We start from the raw sequence: 14438 nt of genomic DNA, 5'->3' as shown, positions 1-14438 counted from the left end.
GTGGTAGTCACTGGAATATGAAATCTTCAAGGGTTTGCTGAAGTACAGCGTACAGAATTGTTTCTGATATCAAGTGGATTGTTGCGAGTTGAACGAATGGACAGGCCGATGGCGCATCCGCAGCATTCCCGACCGGGCCTGGCTGATGCCAATTGTCCCCTAAACCCTGTGCCACTCATGGATCCCAAGAATGCGTATGCGTCAGGAAAAGGGGGCGAAGGAATGATCGAGAAAGAGAAGTTGTTATTTAGAAACGAGGACCAGACAGCCCGGGTGGGGATGTATAAAACCTTGGGTGTGTTATTCTTAGAAAAGTTGCTCCCGAAGCTGAAGTAAAAGTAGACACGCAGTCCCTAGCGACTAGCGAGATTCCCAAGAGCTAAGAATAACCACCATACTATTTGCTAAGTGGGGATAGCTAGCTCGTTACATAGTAGCATAGCTTGAATTCTAGGTACGCCGGGGCAAAGTCGAGCAATATGCCAAAACTCCAGCTGAATTGTCACACTCACCACCCTGACCCAAGAGGAAGTGAGACATTGCCCTTGGGTTGTGTGAGGCGCAGAGGCGCTTCATTGGCCACTAGCCGTGGGTGAAAGACGGTGTCCCAGAGCAGTTTCCCTGGTTTGGAAACCAAGGTGGGCCGATCTCACAGCATAACAACAGCACCTTCCCCTCCTTCAGCCCTTTGTTATTATTTTCAATTCATTATTCTCCCTCTTGCTTCCTCTCCCACCCCGCCCTTCCTTCTGTCACCTTACTTGTCTTCTTCATCCACTACCACCAGCCCTCTCATCAACGCATCAACGCAGCCATAACGCAGACATTCCATCACTTCCTTGTATGTTTACTCCTGCAATTCGCCACCAATGCCTCCCCTCACTAACCATCAGCCGTTTCTTCAGCTCCTTAGACCACGTTCCTGAACCTTTACCTTGGAATTGCGAAGGTTTACACGCAGACCTCAACCTTATTCTCTACCTCCCATCGTTCAATCAATCATCAACCATGTGGTTTGTCAAGCTCCTCCATTTTGTTGATCGATGAAGCTCATTGTGCTCAGTGGTATTTTCGGTTACATCAACTACCTCGTTGAGAGGGACCGCAAATTCATCCTCGACACTCTCCTCAATGGTATGTCTTCCTTATGTCCGGTTCTGGCCATGATTCAAGTGCTTGGTCCTTTGTTTCCGATCCCATAACATATCAATTTCTCCCCACCGCCGTTTGTCGTGCACTTGGCATGTTTCGGGTTTGCTCACAATATCAACCTTTGACAGGTCTTTCGCGACTCGAGTACCGGGGTTATGATTCTGCTGGTCTAGCAGTAGATGGCGACAAGAAAAATGAAGTGTGTGCTTTTAAGGAGGTCGGAAAAGTTGCCAAATTGAAGCAACTCATCGAGGAATCCCAACCTGATCTTACCAAATCCTTCGAATCCCATGCAGGTATCTCGCACACGCGCTGGGCCACTCACGGAACGCCATCTCGTCTGAACTGTCACCCGCACAGGTACGCTTTCCACCCAAGCTCGAAGGTGGTCTGTCTCCGTGTAACTGATTCTGGACCATTATAGATCTGACACCAACTGGGAATTTTCCGTCGTCCACAATGGTATTATCACAAACTACAAAGAGCTGAAGGCTCTGCTTGAAACCAAAGGTTTCCGATTCGAGACGGAAACAGATACCGAATGTATTGCCAAGCTCACGAAGTACCTATACGACCAGCAGCCCGATATCGACTTCACCGTTTTGGCCAAGGCTGTCGTTAAAGAGCTGGCTGGTGCTTTCGGTCTGCTCATCAAGTCCGTGCACTACCCTCACGAGGTGATCGCTGCTCGCAAGGGTTCCCCGCTCGTGATCGGTGTGAGGACTAGCCGGAAGATGAAGGTGGATTTTGTTGATGTGGAATACTCCGAGGACGTCGCCCTCCCTGCCGAGCAGGCCTCTCAAAATGCCGCCATCAAGAACTCTGCTGCCAGCCTTCTCGCTCCTCCTGACAAGTCCCTCCTCCACCGTTCCCAGTCTCGTGCTTTCCTGTCCGACGATGGAATCCCTCAACCAGCTGAGTTTTTCCTGTCGTCTGACCCCTCCGCCATCATCGAGCACACCAAGAAGGTATTGTACCTCGAAGATGATGACATTGCTCACATCCATGAAGGTCAGCTCAACATTCATCGTCTGACCAAGGATGATGGCACATCCAACGTTCGTGCCATTCAGACCATTGAACTCGAATTGCAGGAGATCATGAAAGGAAAATTCGATCACTTCATGCAAAAGGAGATTTTCGAACAGCCTGAATCAGTGGTCAACACCATGAGAGGTCGTCTCGATGTTGCCAACAAGCAAGTCACTTTGGGAGGTCTCCGACAATACATCTCGACTATCCGTCGTTGCAGGAGAATTATATTCATTGCATGCGGAACCAGCTATCATTCGTGCATGGCTGTACGGGGAGTGTTCGAAGAACTCACCGAAATTCCGATCGCTGTTGAGCTTGCATCGGACTTTTTGGACAGGCAGGCACCAGTCTTCCGTGACGATACCTGTGTGTTCGTTTCTCAATCTGGCGAAACAGCTGATTCTCTCATGGCTCTTCGCTACTGTCTCGAACGCGGTGCTTTGACCGTTGGTATTGTTAACGTTGTCGGATCTTCGATTTCGCTCCTGACCCATTGCGGTGTTCACATCAACGCGGGCCCTGAAATCGGTGTTGCGTCGACTAAAGCCTACACGTCTCAATTTGTCGCCATGGTCATGTTTGCTCTTTCACTCAGTGAAGACCGGGCGTCCAAGCAAAAGAGACGCGAGGAGATTATGGAAGGTCTTTCCAAGGTCTCTGACCAATTCAGAGAGATCTTGAAGCTGAATGAGCCCATCAAACAAATGTGCGAACGCTTCTTCAAGAACCAGAAGAGTCTGTTGTTGCTCGGCAGAGGCGGCCAATTCCCCACCGCGTTGGAAGGTAAGTAAACGTGTCCTTGACCTCCATTAATTTGCGCGAAACAAAATATTGATTCGGTTGAATAGGTGCGCTCAAGATCAAAGAAATCTCTTATCTACACTGCGAGGCCGTCATGTCCGGTGAACTGAAGCATGGAGTCCTCGCCCTTGTCGATGAGAATCTCCCCATCATCATGATTCTGACACGGGATGGTCTCTTCACAAAGTCCCTGAATGCCTATCAACAGGTCATCGCTCGAAGCGGTCGCCCAATCGTGATCTGCAACAAGGATGACCCCGAGTTTTCTTCGGCACAAACCGAGAAAATCGAGGTACCTAAAACCGTCGATTGCTTACAGGGCCTTCTCAATGTTATCCCCCTTCAGCTGATTTCGTACTGGCTTGCCGTTGGAGAGGGTTTGAATGTTGATTTCCCCCGCAACCTTGCCAAATCCGTTACCGTCGAGTAAGAAAGACAAGAGGACAGGAAGACGTCTTAGACTTAGCGGGACTGGGAATACACAAGAATTTTATTAACAGGGGGCTGTTGTTTTCTTCAAAATCGGTATTTTTGTGATTCATCGAGAACTTTCGAGGGTCTGCGCCGTTCAGTTGTATCACATCTTGCATGTTTAGCCTAGCTTGGTAACGGTATTGCATGCTTTGAATTACGTCAATCTTCCTGTTTGTAAAACCTCTGAGCTACTTGCGTAGACCTATAGACCTTAAGGGTGATCTCCGAAACGTGGTGAACAGGTGAAGTACCGGCGGGGTCACTGCTTTCCCCACAATGCACTGTGTGCGAAAGTCGAACCCGAGTGCTCATGGCTTGGCAAGACTGACTACTCCGCAACTACGTGCTGCAGGAATTGCTCCAGACTAGGACTCAAGGGCGATATAGTCTACAAAATACACAAATCCACGTCTCATTTTCAACACCTGATATTCACCGTCTCGCTAATCTTTCATACATCATTTGTTTCTCTACAACGATGCAGTCCTTGAAAGGTCCCGGAGCTCCCCAGACCTATGACGGTGCGAGTTTACCCCTCCATCTCATCGATGGCCTGTCAATCCTAACATCCGCAGGATCTGGGCTTCGAATTGCCATTGTACATGCGAGGTGGAACATGGATATAATTGGTCCCCTTGTAGAGGGCGCTAAGAAGACCTTACTGGCAGCCGGTGTGGCAGAAGATCATATTGATGTTCATACTGTGCCGGGAAGCTACGAACTGCCATACACCGTCCAACGGTGAGTCTTCTCTTGACAAGCCCGGCATCTTACACTTTCCCCACACAATATAAAGGCATCGCATATACTATGTCGCATTTAAAGAAGGACTCTAATCCCTTACTACCATGATAGTCTCTACTCTGCCTCGCAGCTCCAGGCTGCCAACACAGGCTCATCCGGCGAAGGGATCAGCGCAACAGACCTCCTCTCCTCGTCTACCACGGATCTCAGCAAAGCGCCTTCTGCGAGCTCGGCCGCGTCTTCAAAACCGTATGACGCTATAATTGCGGTCGGTGTTCTTATCAAGGGCGAAACGATGCATTTCGAGTACATTGCGGATGCAGTCACACACGGGTTGATGCGCGTCCAGTTGGATACAGGCGTTCCTGTGATTTTCGGCGTTCTCACCCTTTTAACTGAACAACAGGGCCTTGAGAGGGCAGGATTGGGATCAACGGGAATGCACAACCATGGAGAAGATTGGGGCAGTGCGGCGGTTGAACTTGGAGTGAGGAGAAGGGGCTGGGCAAAGGGCGAGGTTGTCTGAGAGGTCAGACCTGGGACCTAAATCTGAGCAGCGAACACAAACTATGAACTATATTTCGCAATCAAATGGACATGAAAATGAAATGAAGGCTGAGCTCTTTGTTTATTTGGGTTGTCTGAGTGGGATTTCGTATTTGCCAGTTTCACTCTTCCATCCGCTCGCTATCATTACCGGTAGGTTTGGAGCCTTCATCCTCATCTTCATCGTCCCCTTCCAAAGCTCTCTTGGCAGCTCGCTCTGCCTCTTCAAGCAGGTCCTTCGGCACCTCTTCATGCCTGCCTTTTGTTGGCCCATCTAATGAACTGACCCAGCTCATTTCAAGTTCGAACTCCTTGTCTTTGTTGTCTTCGTGAGCAACGTAGATGATCCTAGCCGCTTCCTTGACAGCATCGTGCAAGCTGAGTTTCTCGGATGCTAAGTCGAGCTTCTCAAGCTCAGCCTTGGCCGCCTGTCTTCCCTTGCCAGTTGCCGCTCCGTAGTATCCCTAACATCAGGTCAGCTTATCGCGTACTGATTTTGGGTTATGAATGAAAAACGTACCCAGTACAAGCCGCTCGGTTCGATCATGTATAAGCCTGGTCCGCCGGATTTCGCTCCTTTGACCTTACCGCCAGATCCTGACTGCGGGCCACTGCCTACTTGACCATCAACAGCAAGCTCAGCCTCAGAGTCCCATCCTCCAACAATGGAGGTTACACCAAAAGGTCGTACACTCGAATACAAGGTGTAGGCTTGCACATAACTACCAAGGCGGTTGGCTAGAGCGGAAACAGTTATGGGCCCCTTGTAAATTCCCCGCCAAGAAGACGCTTCATCACGCGCGCGGGAAACGAAGTGACGGCCATCGGGAGCTAGGCCGGAAGAGACCTATGTTAACCAAAAGTCAAGTCAGTTCGAATGATAACTAGCTTCGATCAAGGGGCAACACGCACAATACCAACATGACGATCGACTGTAGATATCCGCTTATTCGCGCCAGGCTTTAGGAGCTTGCTCGTAATGATCTTCTCGACGGCCAACACGACGCCATCCTTGCACCTGATACCCACTGATGTTCCACCATTTTCGACGGCCTTGACAGCGTATTCAACCTATCACTGAGTCAGCATAGTCACAGAGTACCGGTACTACGAGGAGCAAGGTACCTGGAAGTTCCGACCGTCTGGGGAGAACACTGAATTGGAAAGATCGTAACCGGTGCCGATGGATGTCTAGATCGGAGCATTAGCAAGACTGTCAACCAGCGGAGGTTGGCAACGAACCATGGTGAAAGATGAGTCTCCGATGGACCGCAAGACAGTAGTGGCAGCGTATTGGCAGACACCAAGCAAGAAACGCCAAAGTGCTTGTGTTCAATGTGCTTAAAACTGAGGATGGGGAAGCTTTCGAGATGCTGGTGCAGCCGGTGATGATACGTTGGAGCTAGGTCCAGCTTACCGCCCGTAGGTTCCCAGATGTCGCGTCACTGGCTCGGTCAGATCATGTGACTGGTACCTACACATGCCTCCGTCATTTCTCAACTAGACACAACAATCGTCTGGTCAGGTTCACCACCATATTGCGCTCATATAATACACCTGGCTTGGGTCCAACGAATCCTAAGCCCTAATGACAGCACGTTAGCATAGAACCGTTACGGACGAAGCAGACCGGTTGTCCCGCAGGGACTGTCCTTCCCCATGCCCAACCCTTGGGCATCGATTGGTTTCCGTCCCACCTTCCACCTTCGATATTCCCACATCCTATGCTCTACCTTTCTTTCTCAATCATCTCTGCGATAGCTCTCAGATCTCTTGTTTGTCGCCGTTCTCGAACTCATATCGTCTACTTCGGAACTCAGTATCGCCATTCTACAGAATACTGATCCCCAAGTTGCATCCGCCCCTCCTCCTTGTCCACTACTAGTTTACACCGTGCTATTCCTTGAACTCCCAAACCTAGAGATCAATTGTGAACACCATCGATATATCCCCGGCTCTCCCTCGATTCCCTGTGGGAGCTTTTCAACAATGTCGTCTTCTATCCTGCATAATTGTCCATCTTGTGGACATGTGACTGATATTTCTGAGATACTGGCCGATTTCGTGGGAAACCCACACTGCAACCAGGTAGATGCATTCGAACAATTTCACATCCCGGTAGTGCCTGACTAGGTGAATCTGCAGTGCGGCTTGTCTGCGTCTGAGGGCAATTTAAAGGTGCAAGATGATCTCGTGTCGCTTTTCAATGCGCACATGAATATGGGATCTCCGGTGCTTATTGAAAAGGAGACGGCTGCTCTACATGCTCCCATCACGTACAGCATCACACAGCATTATCATCACTCGGCACATGTAGGACAGAGGGCCACCGTACCCAATCCACTGCAGAATGCTTCTCCACTGCGAGCCAATGAACCCGTAACTCAAGCGCTTGACTTGCTGAGGCATCACAGCATCGATCCATCATCCTTATCGTCCAGTCAACTGGATCTTTTTACCCAGGCGATGCCAGAGCAGAAGTCTCGCTTGATCCAAATGTGGCAAATCTGTTCCGAACCTAGCAAAAGCCTAGGGATCAGTGAGCTGATCGAGAACCATGAGATGTGCGGCCCGACCCAACCAGAGAGCGGCGACAAAATGCACGATTCTGCTGAGCCGTACATATTAGACGGCTATGATTTGGGTGCACAGGGTCCTGAACCCGGGCGCATCGCGCCCCCGACGAATGAGCCCACGACTGGCTATCCATACAGACAGTTCAGCGACCCTATATACCATGCTAATGGGCAGCGTTGGTGGGAGTGGACAAACCCGGGGGTCATGGAGATCTAGCTCGCAGTGTGAGATTTAAGCCGTGGGTCTTCTACAGATGAACATACAAAACTTCATTTCACGGACTTATTCCTGCGGTGAGAAACGCGCTGGGTCCGTCATTGGCGAGGAGATATGTGGCTACCTACAATGCCGACTCTGAGGATTTCGAAAGAACCTTTTTTCTAGTAGCTGGTTCAGCTTGTAGGTACTTCGCTGATAGACTATATATATAACTTCATCGGGTTTTTATTATGAAAAACGAAAGTAATTGTTAACGTAAGCGCGTGGCCAAGCAGCCCCAAGGTCTGGCCTATAAATACCAATATAGCCTCCTGTCTGCAGAATGGATATGTTTTTGTTGTTTTTGTTGTTTTTGACGTTCCGGGCGCAGCCTCGAACTCGTCTCTGACCCGAGGAAGACCAATGGCAGGTTGAGACTGCAGAGGAACGAATAAACTCAAAAAGAGTACATTTCAAATGCAGTGAGCGAGGAGCAGCCGGCTGGAGAAAAGAGCGTCATGAAGAGAATACGTGCGAGCACTGCTTTGGTCGCCCCGTCGGGTCTCGAGCTCTGAGTGCGAGTTCCTGGGCCTTATAGGTACATTGTACTGTTTGGGGCACGCATGAGTTTGTATATAAGACGTTCAGGAACAGGGGATGACCAACCGTATCTACTGGGCGTCCTTGATCTTGGCGTAGTCCTCATCGGAAAGGTCGTCCAAGAAAGCCATTGCCTCTGCAACAGCATCGGCGGAACGCTTGACATTGTCGATGGCATCGATGGCACGCTTGGCTTTGCCGCAAACTTGGCCAGGGAACATGCACCATCTGTTGAGGTCCAGCTGGGCCTCAGCCATAGCATCCGCAGAGCGCTTGACTTCATCGATGGCATCGATGGCATCGAATGCACGCTTGGACTTGCCGCAAACTTGACCGGGAAACATGCACCATCTGTTCATGGGTCCGGCCTGGACGGCGGTAGCGGCGAGCGCGGCGAGGACGACGGAGACGAGCTTCATGTTGAGGAGGGTGTAAGTGAAGATTGACCGGGGGGTTCTGGGAAGAGCTTGGTTCCAAATTTGAATTGTTGAATTGAGGTTAACGAGAGAGAAATTGATTGCTCTGTAAAGATAGCTTGCAGAAGGGACGATAGCCGAATTATATAAATGCCTCCGTGCATGAATGCCATCCCTACACCTGCAAAAACTAGCGCAAACGCTGGCCACGAGGCAGTACGTGAAAGAACCTTCGCCACGCTATTCACGAAGGCGCCGCCATTGGAGTTGCAGAAAAGATCCATCCCCTGAATAGGGCCAAAGACTGTCACCCTCAATGACTGAATAGAGGTGTATCCCTCAATAGACAAGCCCCCAAATGTTCGTGAGTCAACCAAGGCTAGACCAGTGACAAAGGACCTTGAGACGAAGGTGAGGACAAAGTGAGGTCTCAGAGCTTCAAGGTTAAGGGTTTAGAACAGTTTTCTCTGGACATGAGTGGTTTCGGGACGGCCGCCGGATTGATCTACATTCGTGACAATGGTTGCGACAAGCCCATGTGTGCCAAGTCGAGAGGAGCCGAGCCCAGAAACATGCAAAGTCCCCGGATTTGTAGCTCAATAGAGCAAGACGGACGAACTGGAGGCGCCAGTCATTGATCGGCTTGCCCACCTGTAAATAAGCCCTCAATAGTTATTGAGGGAACAAAGGAAGCAGGAGACCGTTATTGAGACCCTCAATAGGGAAGATCGAACGTGGTGCAGCATTGTTGAAGAGTCAGGTGCCAGTTCCTGAAGAGAGAACACCTGAAGAACACTTGTCGAAGATTCAGCAGATGCAAAACCAGTTGACGCATGTCAAGTGTCAACCACGTACGATAAGATCGGGCCGTGCGACCTCATTTGGCGACGCAAGCCGAGACGATCCGCCGTTTTTTCCGGCGCCTCGTGCGGCACTTCCACTAGCCACTTAGCCACTAGCCACTGGCCACTAGCCGCCTGCACGTCCGGTTCCATCTGCACGTTGCTTGCCTCTTCCTTTCCGCCCGTCATTCTTTCTTTTCCTCTCTCCGCCACGACCTCTCATCCAGACTCTCTCCCCTCAATTGAACTCTGTTCTTTGTCCATTCAACATGTTTGCCCCAAGGACAGTCCATCCCGCCAAGGTACGTTCATTGGAAATATACCCCAAAGTCCCCGTGGTTGCAATTCGTCTACTCTTTCCATCCGCCGCCTCCGTCCTCCGCGGCCGGCGATGTCGCGCACAGCCTCGCATACGTGCTACCATGTTACCGTGCTTCAATTGTGCTTCCTGATCTAACGGCTTGTTCCCCTAGTCGCTTCTCCGACGCGCTGCTGCTCAATCTTCGTTCGCCCGCTCCCCTCTTGCTGCAAGATGTGTGTTCGCTCCCCATTCTTCCGAAAATCGGAAGAATCTGTTGTTGACCTCCGATATCAGCTTTTGCGACAGTTCAGCAGGACATCTTCAAGCCCACCAAGTATGGCGGCAAATACACAGTGACGCTCATTCCAGGTACAATGAAACCAACCTCTTCACTTTCACATTCAACGACATTTCGCTTCGACCATAAATTTTACAACTAGCTAACGCATTTCTACTCGGCTCAACAGGTGACGGTATCGGTGCTGAAGTTGCGGAGTCGGTCAAGACTATCTTCAAGGCAGACAACGTGCCCATTGAGTGGGAGCAGGTCGATGTCAGTGGTGTTGATACCGGTAACAAGCACTCCGAGGAGCTTTTCAAGGAGTCTATCGCCTCTCTTCGACGGAACAAGCTGGGTTTGAAGGGTATTCTTCACACCCCAGTTGAGCGCTCAGGCCACCAGTCTTTCAACGTCGCTCTTCGCCAAGAGCTCGATATCTTCGCCTCTGTTGTCCTCATCAAGAACATTCCCGGCTACAAGACTCGCCATGACAATGTCGACCTCTGCATCATCCGTGAAAACACCGAAGGTGAATACTCTGGTCTTGAGCACCAATCTGTGCAGGGGGTTGTCGAATCACTGAAGATTATCACCCGTGCCAAGTCTGAGCGCATTGCGAAGTTTGCTTTCAGCTTTGCTCTTGCCAACAACAGAAAGAAGGTTACTTGCATCCACAAGGCCAACATCATGAAGCTTGCAGACGGCCTGTTCCGCAGCACCTTCCACAAGACCGCCGAGAACTACCCCACCCTGGAGGTGAACGATATGATCGTCGACAATGCTTCCATGCAGGCTGTCTCTCGGCCCCAGCAGTTCGATGTGATGGTTATGCCCAACTTGTACGGCGGTATCCTCTCTAACATTGGCGCTGCGCTCGTGGGTGGCCCGGGTGTTGTTCCTGGATGCAATATGGGACGGGAAGTTGCCGTATTCGAACCCGGTTGCCGTCACGTCGGTCTCGACATCAAAGGAAAGGACCAGGCCAACCCCAGTGCTATGATCTTGTCTGGTTCTATGCTCCTCCGTCACCTGGGTCTTGATGACCATGCCAACCGCATCTCCAAGGCCGTATATGACGTGATTGGCGAAGGGTGAGTATTTAGTGTCGCCGTTGACTCAACTTATTTGCTAACGCCTTCCTTTATTAGTCAAATGCGGACCCGTGATATGGGCGGCAACGCTACCACTCACGAGTTCACCCGTGCCGTCCTCGACAAGATGGAGGCTGCTCTGTAAACTATTCTCCAGGAAAACTCCTCGCTACTATTATTACTGGTTACTCGGCAATGCCATCTTCTCGCAGCCCACATTATGATTTTGGAGATCATTTTGGCTTCTTGGGTTTAGTTGCCGCATTCTGTACCTCTTCTACCCCAAATAACACCGAAGCCTCTTTATGAACCTGATGCGATAGACAGTTTCCTGATTACGATTGTAAAGATATGCAATTGATTCAAATTTAGAAGTATATTTATGTTTCATGACTCATCAACCCCCTCGTCGGGCGATATTTCCCAGTCAATCTGATACCCAAAGCCATGAGAGACTTGATAGTTTCGTTCTGGAATCATCAGGCAATTTGTGTAGTGATGAAATGACTGTACGCAGCCACTACTCAGCCTCTCTCCTGGACATGCGGTCTGAGAGAACGCAGATCCACGCATTTGACGGTTCGAGGCGACACGCCCGTCGTGCCCTATTGAGTTCGAGAGGCTGCGCAAATGGCGAGCCATCCGAAATTTCAGTGTTAGGAATGACATAAAATTCCAGGTTCAGAGAGGGGGGCGATGTGTGCGTTTTGCAAATATTAGCCTGAGATTTGGCAGCCGCCGGTGCAGCTGATTGAGTGAGGCAAAGTATTCCCAACAGCGAGCGAGCCATATTCAGAAAGCTGGGCGCCGCTTGCGGCCAGTATACTTTGAATTCGCCTTGACGACCTTGCCTTTTTTGGTCATCTGCTCCTTCTTCCGCATGATCCAAGCCTTGTCACCCTTCCGGGAAACTGGCGCCTTGCCATGTTCCATGGCCTTCCTTCTCGCGTCCATGATATCAACATCGTCCATTCCATCCACAACACCTGTAATATCGCCCTGCAAATTTCCGCCTCCAACAGTCAAAACAAGATAGAGCTTGCTATTTTTAGTGCCAGGGTCATCCTCCAGTATACCGGCTCCAAAGCCGGCCTTGATGGCGGCCCCGCTGATCATGGTGCGCTGAGCATCATTTTTGGGGTAAAACTGACAGACAGCACGCCCACCTCGCCGAAGGCTAGCAAACAAACCTTCAAAGAACCTCCTCAGACGACCCTCGGGGCTGACGTCGCTAGTCTCCGCGTTGCACAGCCATTGAATAGCACTAATGCTAATCGCTGCGTCAAATGTTCCTGGTCGGAATGGAACACCCTGTCCGATATCCGCGAGAAATAGATCGCCCTCTACACCTCGCTGTAATGCTATGTCTAACATGCTAGGTGAAATGTCCATCCCAATCCACGTGTGGGGGCCACCTTGCTCGCTCGATTCCTGGGACAGGATTTCACCCGAAAGGCCTGAGCCGCATCCGACATCTAGAATCAGTGATGGTGCCTTGAGATCGAGGAGCTCAAGAGCCCTATGTGTCATGTCCGCCTGGATGTTCCGAATACGCGATGATGTGGTATATTTGCGCGATTCGTTATCGTCGTAGAATAGATCGGGGGGCCTTCCGAGGTCTTGTTAGTGGTCGGTCGGAACTAGTTCTCGAGAATGGACTTACAAGACATCTTCAGGGCGTGACATGGTTTAAATATATGTTGCCAAAGGCTGATTGTGTATAAATCAGATCGTTGAAAAAGAGACCGTTTGGAGACCGTTCGCAATTGTGAAAGCAGAATAAAAGTTTACAGAGTATCGGCGCTTGGTAGCCTACTTTCCCTACCATTCGGAGTATGTTTTTTTTTCTGCCAGGCCGCTGTCTTGGCATCGTGGGGTTACTGCCTGAGGCATAAAGACAGATATCTATGCAAGATCGACAGTTCGTCCGGGTACTCGATGCCCTCTTCTTGTCTCGACTTTTTGGTAACCGCTTTGCCATTCTGCGCCTTGTACGCCCCTGTTCACATCACTAGCTCTCGCTCGATAAATAATCTGTACGGACTATCAATCACCCAAGCTTAGCTTTAGAGCCGCCCTCGTGTTTGCACAATGTGGATATTACCCTTGGTAGGGTACTTGGGGGTGATAGTAGGGTTCTGTTTCCTCACTTTAGCTATAGGTAAGATGCAGCCTGCACTTCACAAGCACCGAATGGTCCTGCAACACCGTGCCCTATAACACCTCTGGAACGATCTTTTGAAACATTACTGATCTATCCTCCAGCATCGGGTCTGTACTATTTGTCTGAACTAGTTGAAGAGCATACCGTCATAGCCCGCCGACTCCTATCTCGCCTGATTTACGCCATTATAGCAATTCAAGTCCTGCTGTTCCTCTTCGACAAGTTTCCTCTTTCTCTCTCCCTGCTCAGTATTGGCTCGCACATCGTTTACGCGAGCAACCTGCGGCGCTTCCCCATCGTCAAGCTGTCAGATCCGTTCTTCATCCTCTCGTGCTTCCTCGTCGGTCTTAACCACTGGCTTTGGTTTCGGCACTTCTCCAAGCCCGCCGCGCCGGCTCGCGGCTCAACGAGCTGGCGCCAGCCGTACCAAGTTAGCCCTAGCGACATGCCGACATTCACAGAAGTGGCGTCATATTTTGGTCTGTGCGTGTGGCTGGTGCCTTTTGCCCTGTTTGTGAGCTTAAGCGCCGGTGAAAATGTACTGCCTACTATGGGATCTGAATATGCCACGGGTGAACATGTTCCGACGGCCGGGCTGAGTCGGAATTCGTTGGGTGTTGATGGGAAAAACAAGAACAAAGGAATGGCGAAGGCGTTGGTTGATGGAGCTAGGGAGTACGTCAGCGAGAATTTGGAGCTGTTGGGCATTTGGAAAGGTGATCGTGCTAAAAGGTTTTGAAGAAAAGAGTCATATCGCATAGTCATCATGAATTCATGTATGCTATCAAGGCATGTTGTAGTCTTTGATCACGCGGCTTTCGTTCAAGATCTACAAATATAACTTCAGTATCACTTTACTTCTGGGCTGCAATTGTCCAAACTAAGGATCTGGCTACCCGTAAAACTGGTGTGGGAAATTGCTGTGTATTCTACTAGCTTGAAACAAAGGTGCCACCGCTCAACGGTGAAAACAAGAATGTATGATCACATAGCTTCTGGCAAAAAAATTGGGTATAGGAATCCCGAGTCTGCGAACGCAAGCACCGGCACAAAAGAAAATTTATACAAAAGGGTAGAGCAAACGGTCACTAAAACAGAGCCATAAAAATCCATAAATCACATCAGAACAGAGAATAGACGAAGCGAGGAGAAGCAAGAGGCTGACGTCAGAAAACGTGGGTAAGGCTAAGGACCAAGCTCTTATTATCATTAAGATT

General features: G+C 50.1%; 8 protein-coding genes across 8 annotated transcripts; 5 read left to right on the top strand and 3 right to left on the bottom strand.

Moving 5' to 3' along the window:
• The first annotated feature begins 385 nt into the window (after nt 1-385).
• On the top strand, nt 386-3783 carry gfa1 (glutamine--fructose-6-phosphate transaminase (isomerizing) GFA1). Its single transcript, XM_073769925.1, has 6 exons — nt 386-841; nt 906-1013; nt 1064-1134; nt 1281-1512; nt 1577-2970; nt 3036-3783. The coding sequence occupies exons 2-6, from the start codon at nt 1009-1011 to the stop codon at nt 3416-3418; spliced, it is 2085 nt and encodes a 694-aa protein (XP_073624435.1). The 5' UTR covers nt 386-841; nt 906-1008; the 3' UTR covers nt 3419-3783.
• Nucleotides 3680-4783, top strand: BDV14DRAFT_125451 (lumazine synthase RIB4). Its single transcript, XM_073765978.1, has 3 exons — nt 3680-3983; nt 4038-4203; nt 4318-4783. The coding sequence occupies exons 1-3, from the start codon at nt 3941-3943 to the stop codon at nt 4730-4732; spliced, it is 624 nt and encodes a 207-aa protein (XP_073624434.1). The 5' UTR covers nt 3680-3940; the 3' UTR covers nt 4733-4783.
• Nucleotides 4697-6481, bottom strand: BDV14DRAFT_125645 (proteasome core particle subunit alpha 7). The gene is made up of 5 exons (XM_073765979.1): nt 5995-6481; nt 5878-5943; nt 5665-5823; nt 5273-5599; nt 4697-5216 (listed from the first exon to the last, which is right to left on the bottom strand). Exons 1-5 carry the CDS (start codon nt 5995-5997, stop codon nt 4875-4877), a joined length of 897 nt encoding a protein of 298 aa, XP_073624433.1. The 5' UTR covers nt 5998-6481; the 3' UTR covers nt 4697-4874.
• Nucleotides 6219-7746, top strand: BDV14DRAFT_180554 (uncharacterized protein). Its single transcript, XM_073769924.1, has 2 exons — nt 6219-6840; nt 6898-7746. The coding sequence occupies exons 1-2, from the start codon at nt 6742-6744 to the stop codon at nt 7543-7545; spliced, it is 747 nt and encodes a 248-aa protein (XP_073624432.1). The 5' UTR covers nt 6219-6741; the 3' UTR covers nt 7546-7746.
• Nucleotides 7747-8198: 452 nt separating this feature from the next.
• Nucleotides 8199-8546, bottom strand: BDV14DRAFT_203801 (mating alpha-pheromone PpgA; the record flags this gene model as incomplete). The annotated part of the gene is made up of 1 exon (XM_073774365.1): nt 8199-8546. One exon carries the CDS (start codon nt 8544-8546, stop codon nt 8199-8201), a length of 348 nt encoding a protein of 115 aa, XP_073624431.1.
• An 826-nt stretch (nt 8547-9372) lies between these two features.
• On the top strand, nt 9373-11395 carry BDV14DRAFT_180552 (isocitrate dehydrogenase (NAD(+)) IDH1). Its single transcript, XM_073769923.1, has 5 exons — nt 9373-9687; nt 9859-9919; nt 9981-10055; nt 10154-11057; nt 11115-11395. Exons 1-5 carry the CDS (start codon nt 9655-9657, stop codon nt 11200-11202), a joined length of 1161 nt encoding a protein of 386 aa, XP_073624430.1. The 5' UTR covers nt 9373-9654; the 3' UTR covers nt 11203-11395.
• On the bottom strand, nt 11396-12872 carry BDV14DRAFT_180549 (18S rRNA methyltransferase BUD23). The gene is made up of 2 exons (XM_073769922.1): nt 12721-12872; nt 11396-12666 (listed from the first exon to the last, which is right to left on the bottom strand). Exons 1-2 carry the CDS (start codon nt 12741-12743, stop codon nt 11850-11852), a joined length of 840 nt encoding a protein of 279 aa, XP_073624429.1. The 5' UTR covers nt 12744-12872; the 3' UTR covers nt 11396-11849.
• Nucleotides 12873-13148: 276 nt separating this feature from the next.
• Nucleotides 13149-13960, top strand: BDV14DRAFT_192286 (uncharacterized protein; the record flags this gene model as incomplete). Its single annotated transcript, XM_073771613.1, has 2 exons — nt 13149-13218; nt 13323-13960. The coding sequence occupies 2 exons, from the start codon at nt 13149-13151 to the stop codon at nt 13958-13960; spliced, it is 708 nt and encodes a 235-aa protein (XP_073624428.1).
• Nucleotides 13961-14438: the final 478 nt, after the last annotated feature.

The sequence above is a fragment of the Aspergillus stella-maris genome (genome assembly GCF_047715825.1).
Source record: "Aspergillus stella-maris strain CBS 113639 unplaced genomic scaffold BDV14scaffold_64, whole genome shotgun sequence".
NCBI lineage: Eukaryota > Fungi > Ascomycota > Eurotiomycetes > Eurotiales > Aspergillaceae > Aspergillus > Aspergillus stella-maris.
The sequence above is the reverse complement of the archived record's forward strand: the minus strand, read 5'-3'. Positions and strand labels throughout refer to the sequence as shown.

Coding starts and splice junctions, on each gene's coding strand:
- gfa1 (XM_073769925.1), top strand. Junction 1,135..1,280: donor CCTCGACACTCTCCTCAATG/GTATGTCTTCCT, acceptor AACCTTTGACAG/GTCTTTCGCGACTCGAGTAC. Junction 2,971..3,035: donor ATTCCCCACCGCGTTGGAAG/GTAAGTAAACGT, acceptor TCGGTTGAATAG/GTGCGCTCAAGATCAAAGAA.
- BDV14DRAFT_125451 (XM_073765978.1), top strand. CDS start 3,941: ATGCAGTCCTTGAAAGGTCCCGGAGCTCCCCAGACCTATGACG. Junction 3,984..4,037: donor AGCTCCCCAGACCTATGACG/GTGCGAGTTTAC, acceptor TAACATCCGCAG/GATCTGGGCTTCGAATTGCC. Junction 4,204..4,317: donor CTGCCATACACCGTCCAACG/GTGAGTCTTCTC, acceptor CTACCATGATAG/TCTCTACTCTGCCTCGCAGC.
- BDV14DRAFT_125645 (XM_073765979.1), bottom strand. Junction 5,824..5,877: donor CAGACGGTCGGAACTTCCAG/GTACCTTGCTCC, acceptor ACTCAGTGATAG/GTTGAATACGCTGTCAAGGC. Junction 5,217..5,272: donor AACCGAGCGGCTTGTACTGG/GTACGTTTTTCA, acceptor ACCTGATGTTAG/GGATACTACGGAGCGGCAAC.
- BDV14DRAFT_180554 (XM_073769924.1), top strand. CDS start 6,742: ATGTCGTCTTCTATCCTGCATAATTGTCCATCTTGTGGACATGTGACT. Junction 6,841..6,897: donor GAAACCCACACTGCAACCAG/GTAGATGCATTC, acceptor GTGAATCTGCAG/TGCGGCTTGTCTGCGTCTGA.
- BDV14DRAFT_180552 (XM_073769923.1), top strand. CDS start 9,655: ATGTTTGCCCCAAGGACAGTCCATCCCGCCAAG. Junction 9,688..9,858: donor GGACAGTCCATCCCGCCAAG/GTACGTTCATTG, acceptor TTGTTCCCCTAG/TCGCTTCTCCGACGCGCTGC. Junction 10,056..10,153: donor CACAGTGACGCTCATTCCAG/GTACAATGAAAC, acceptor TCGGCTCAACAG/GTGACGGTATCGGTGCTGAA.
- BDV14DRAFT_180549 (XM_073769922.1), bottom strand. CDS start 12,743: ATGTCACGCCCTGAAGATGTCTT. Junction 12,667..12,720: donor TCACGCCCTGAAGATGTCTT/GTAAGTCCATTC, acceptor AGACCTCGGAAG/GCCCCCCGATCTATTCTACG.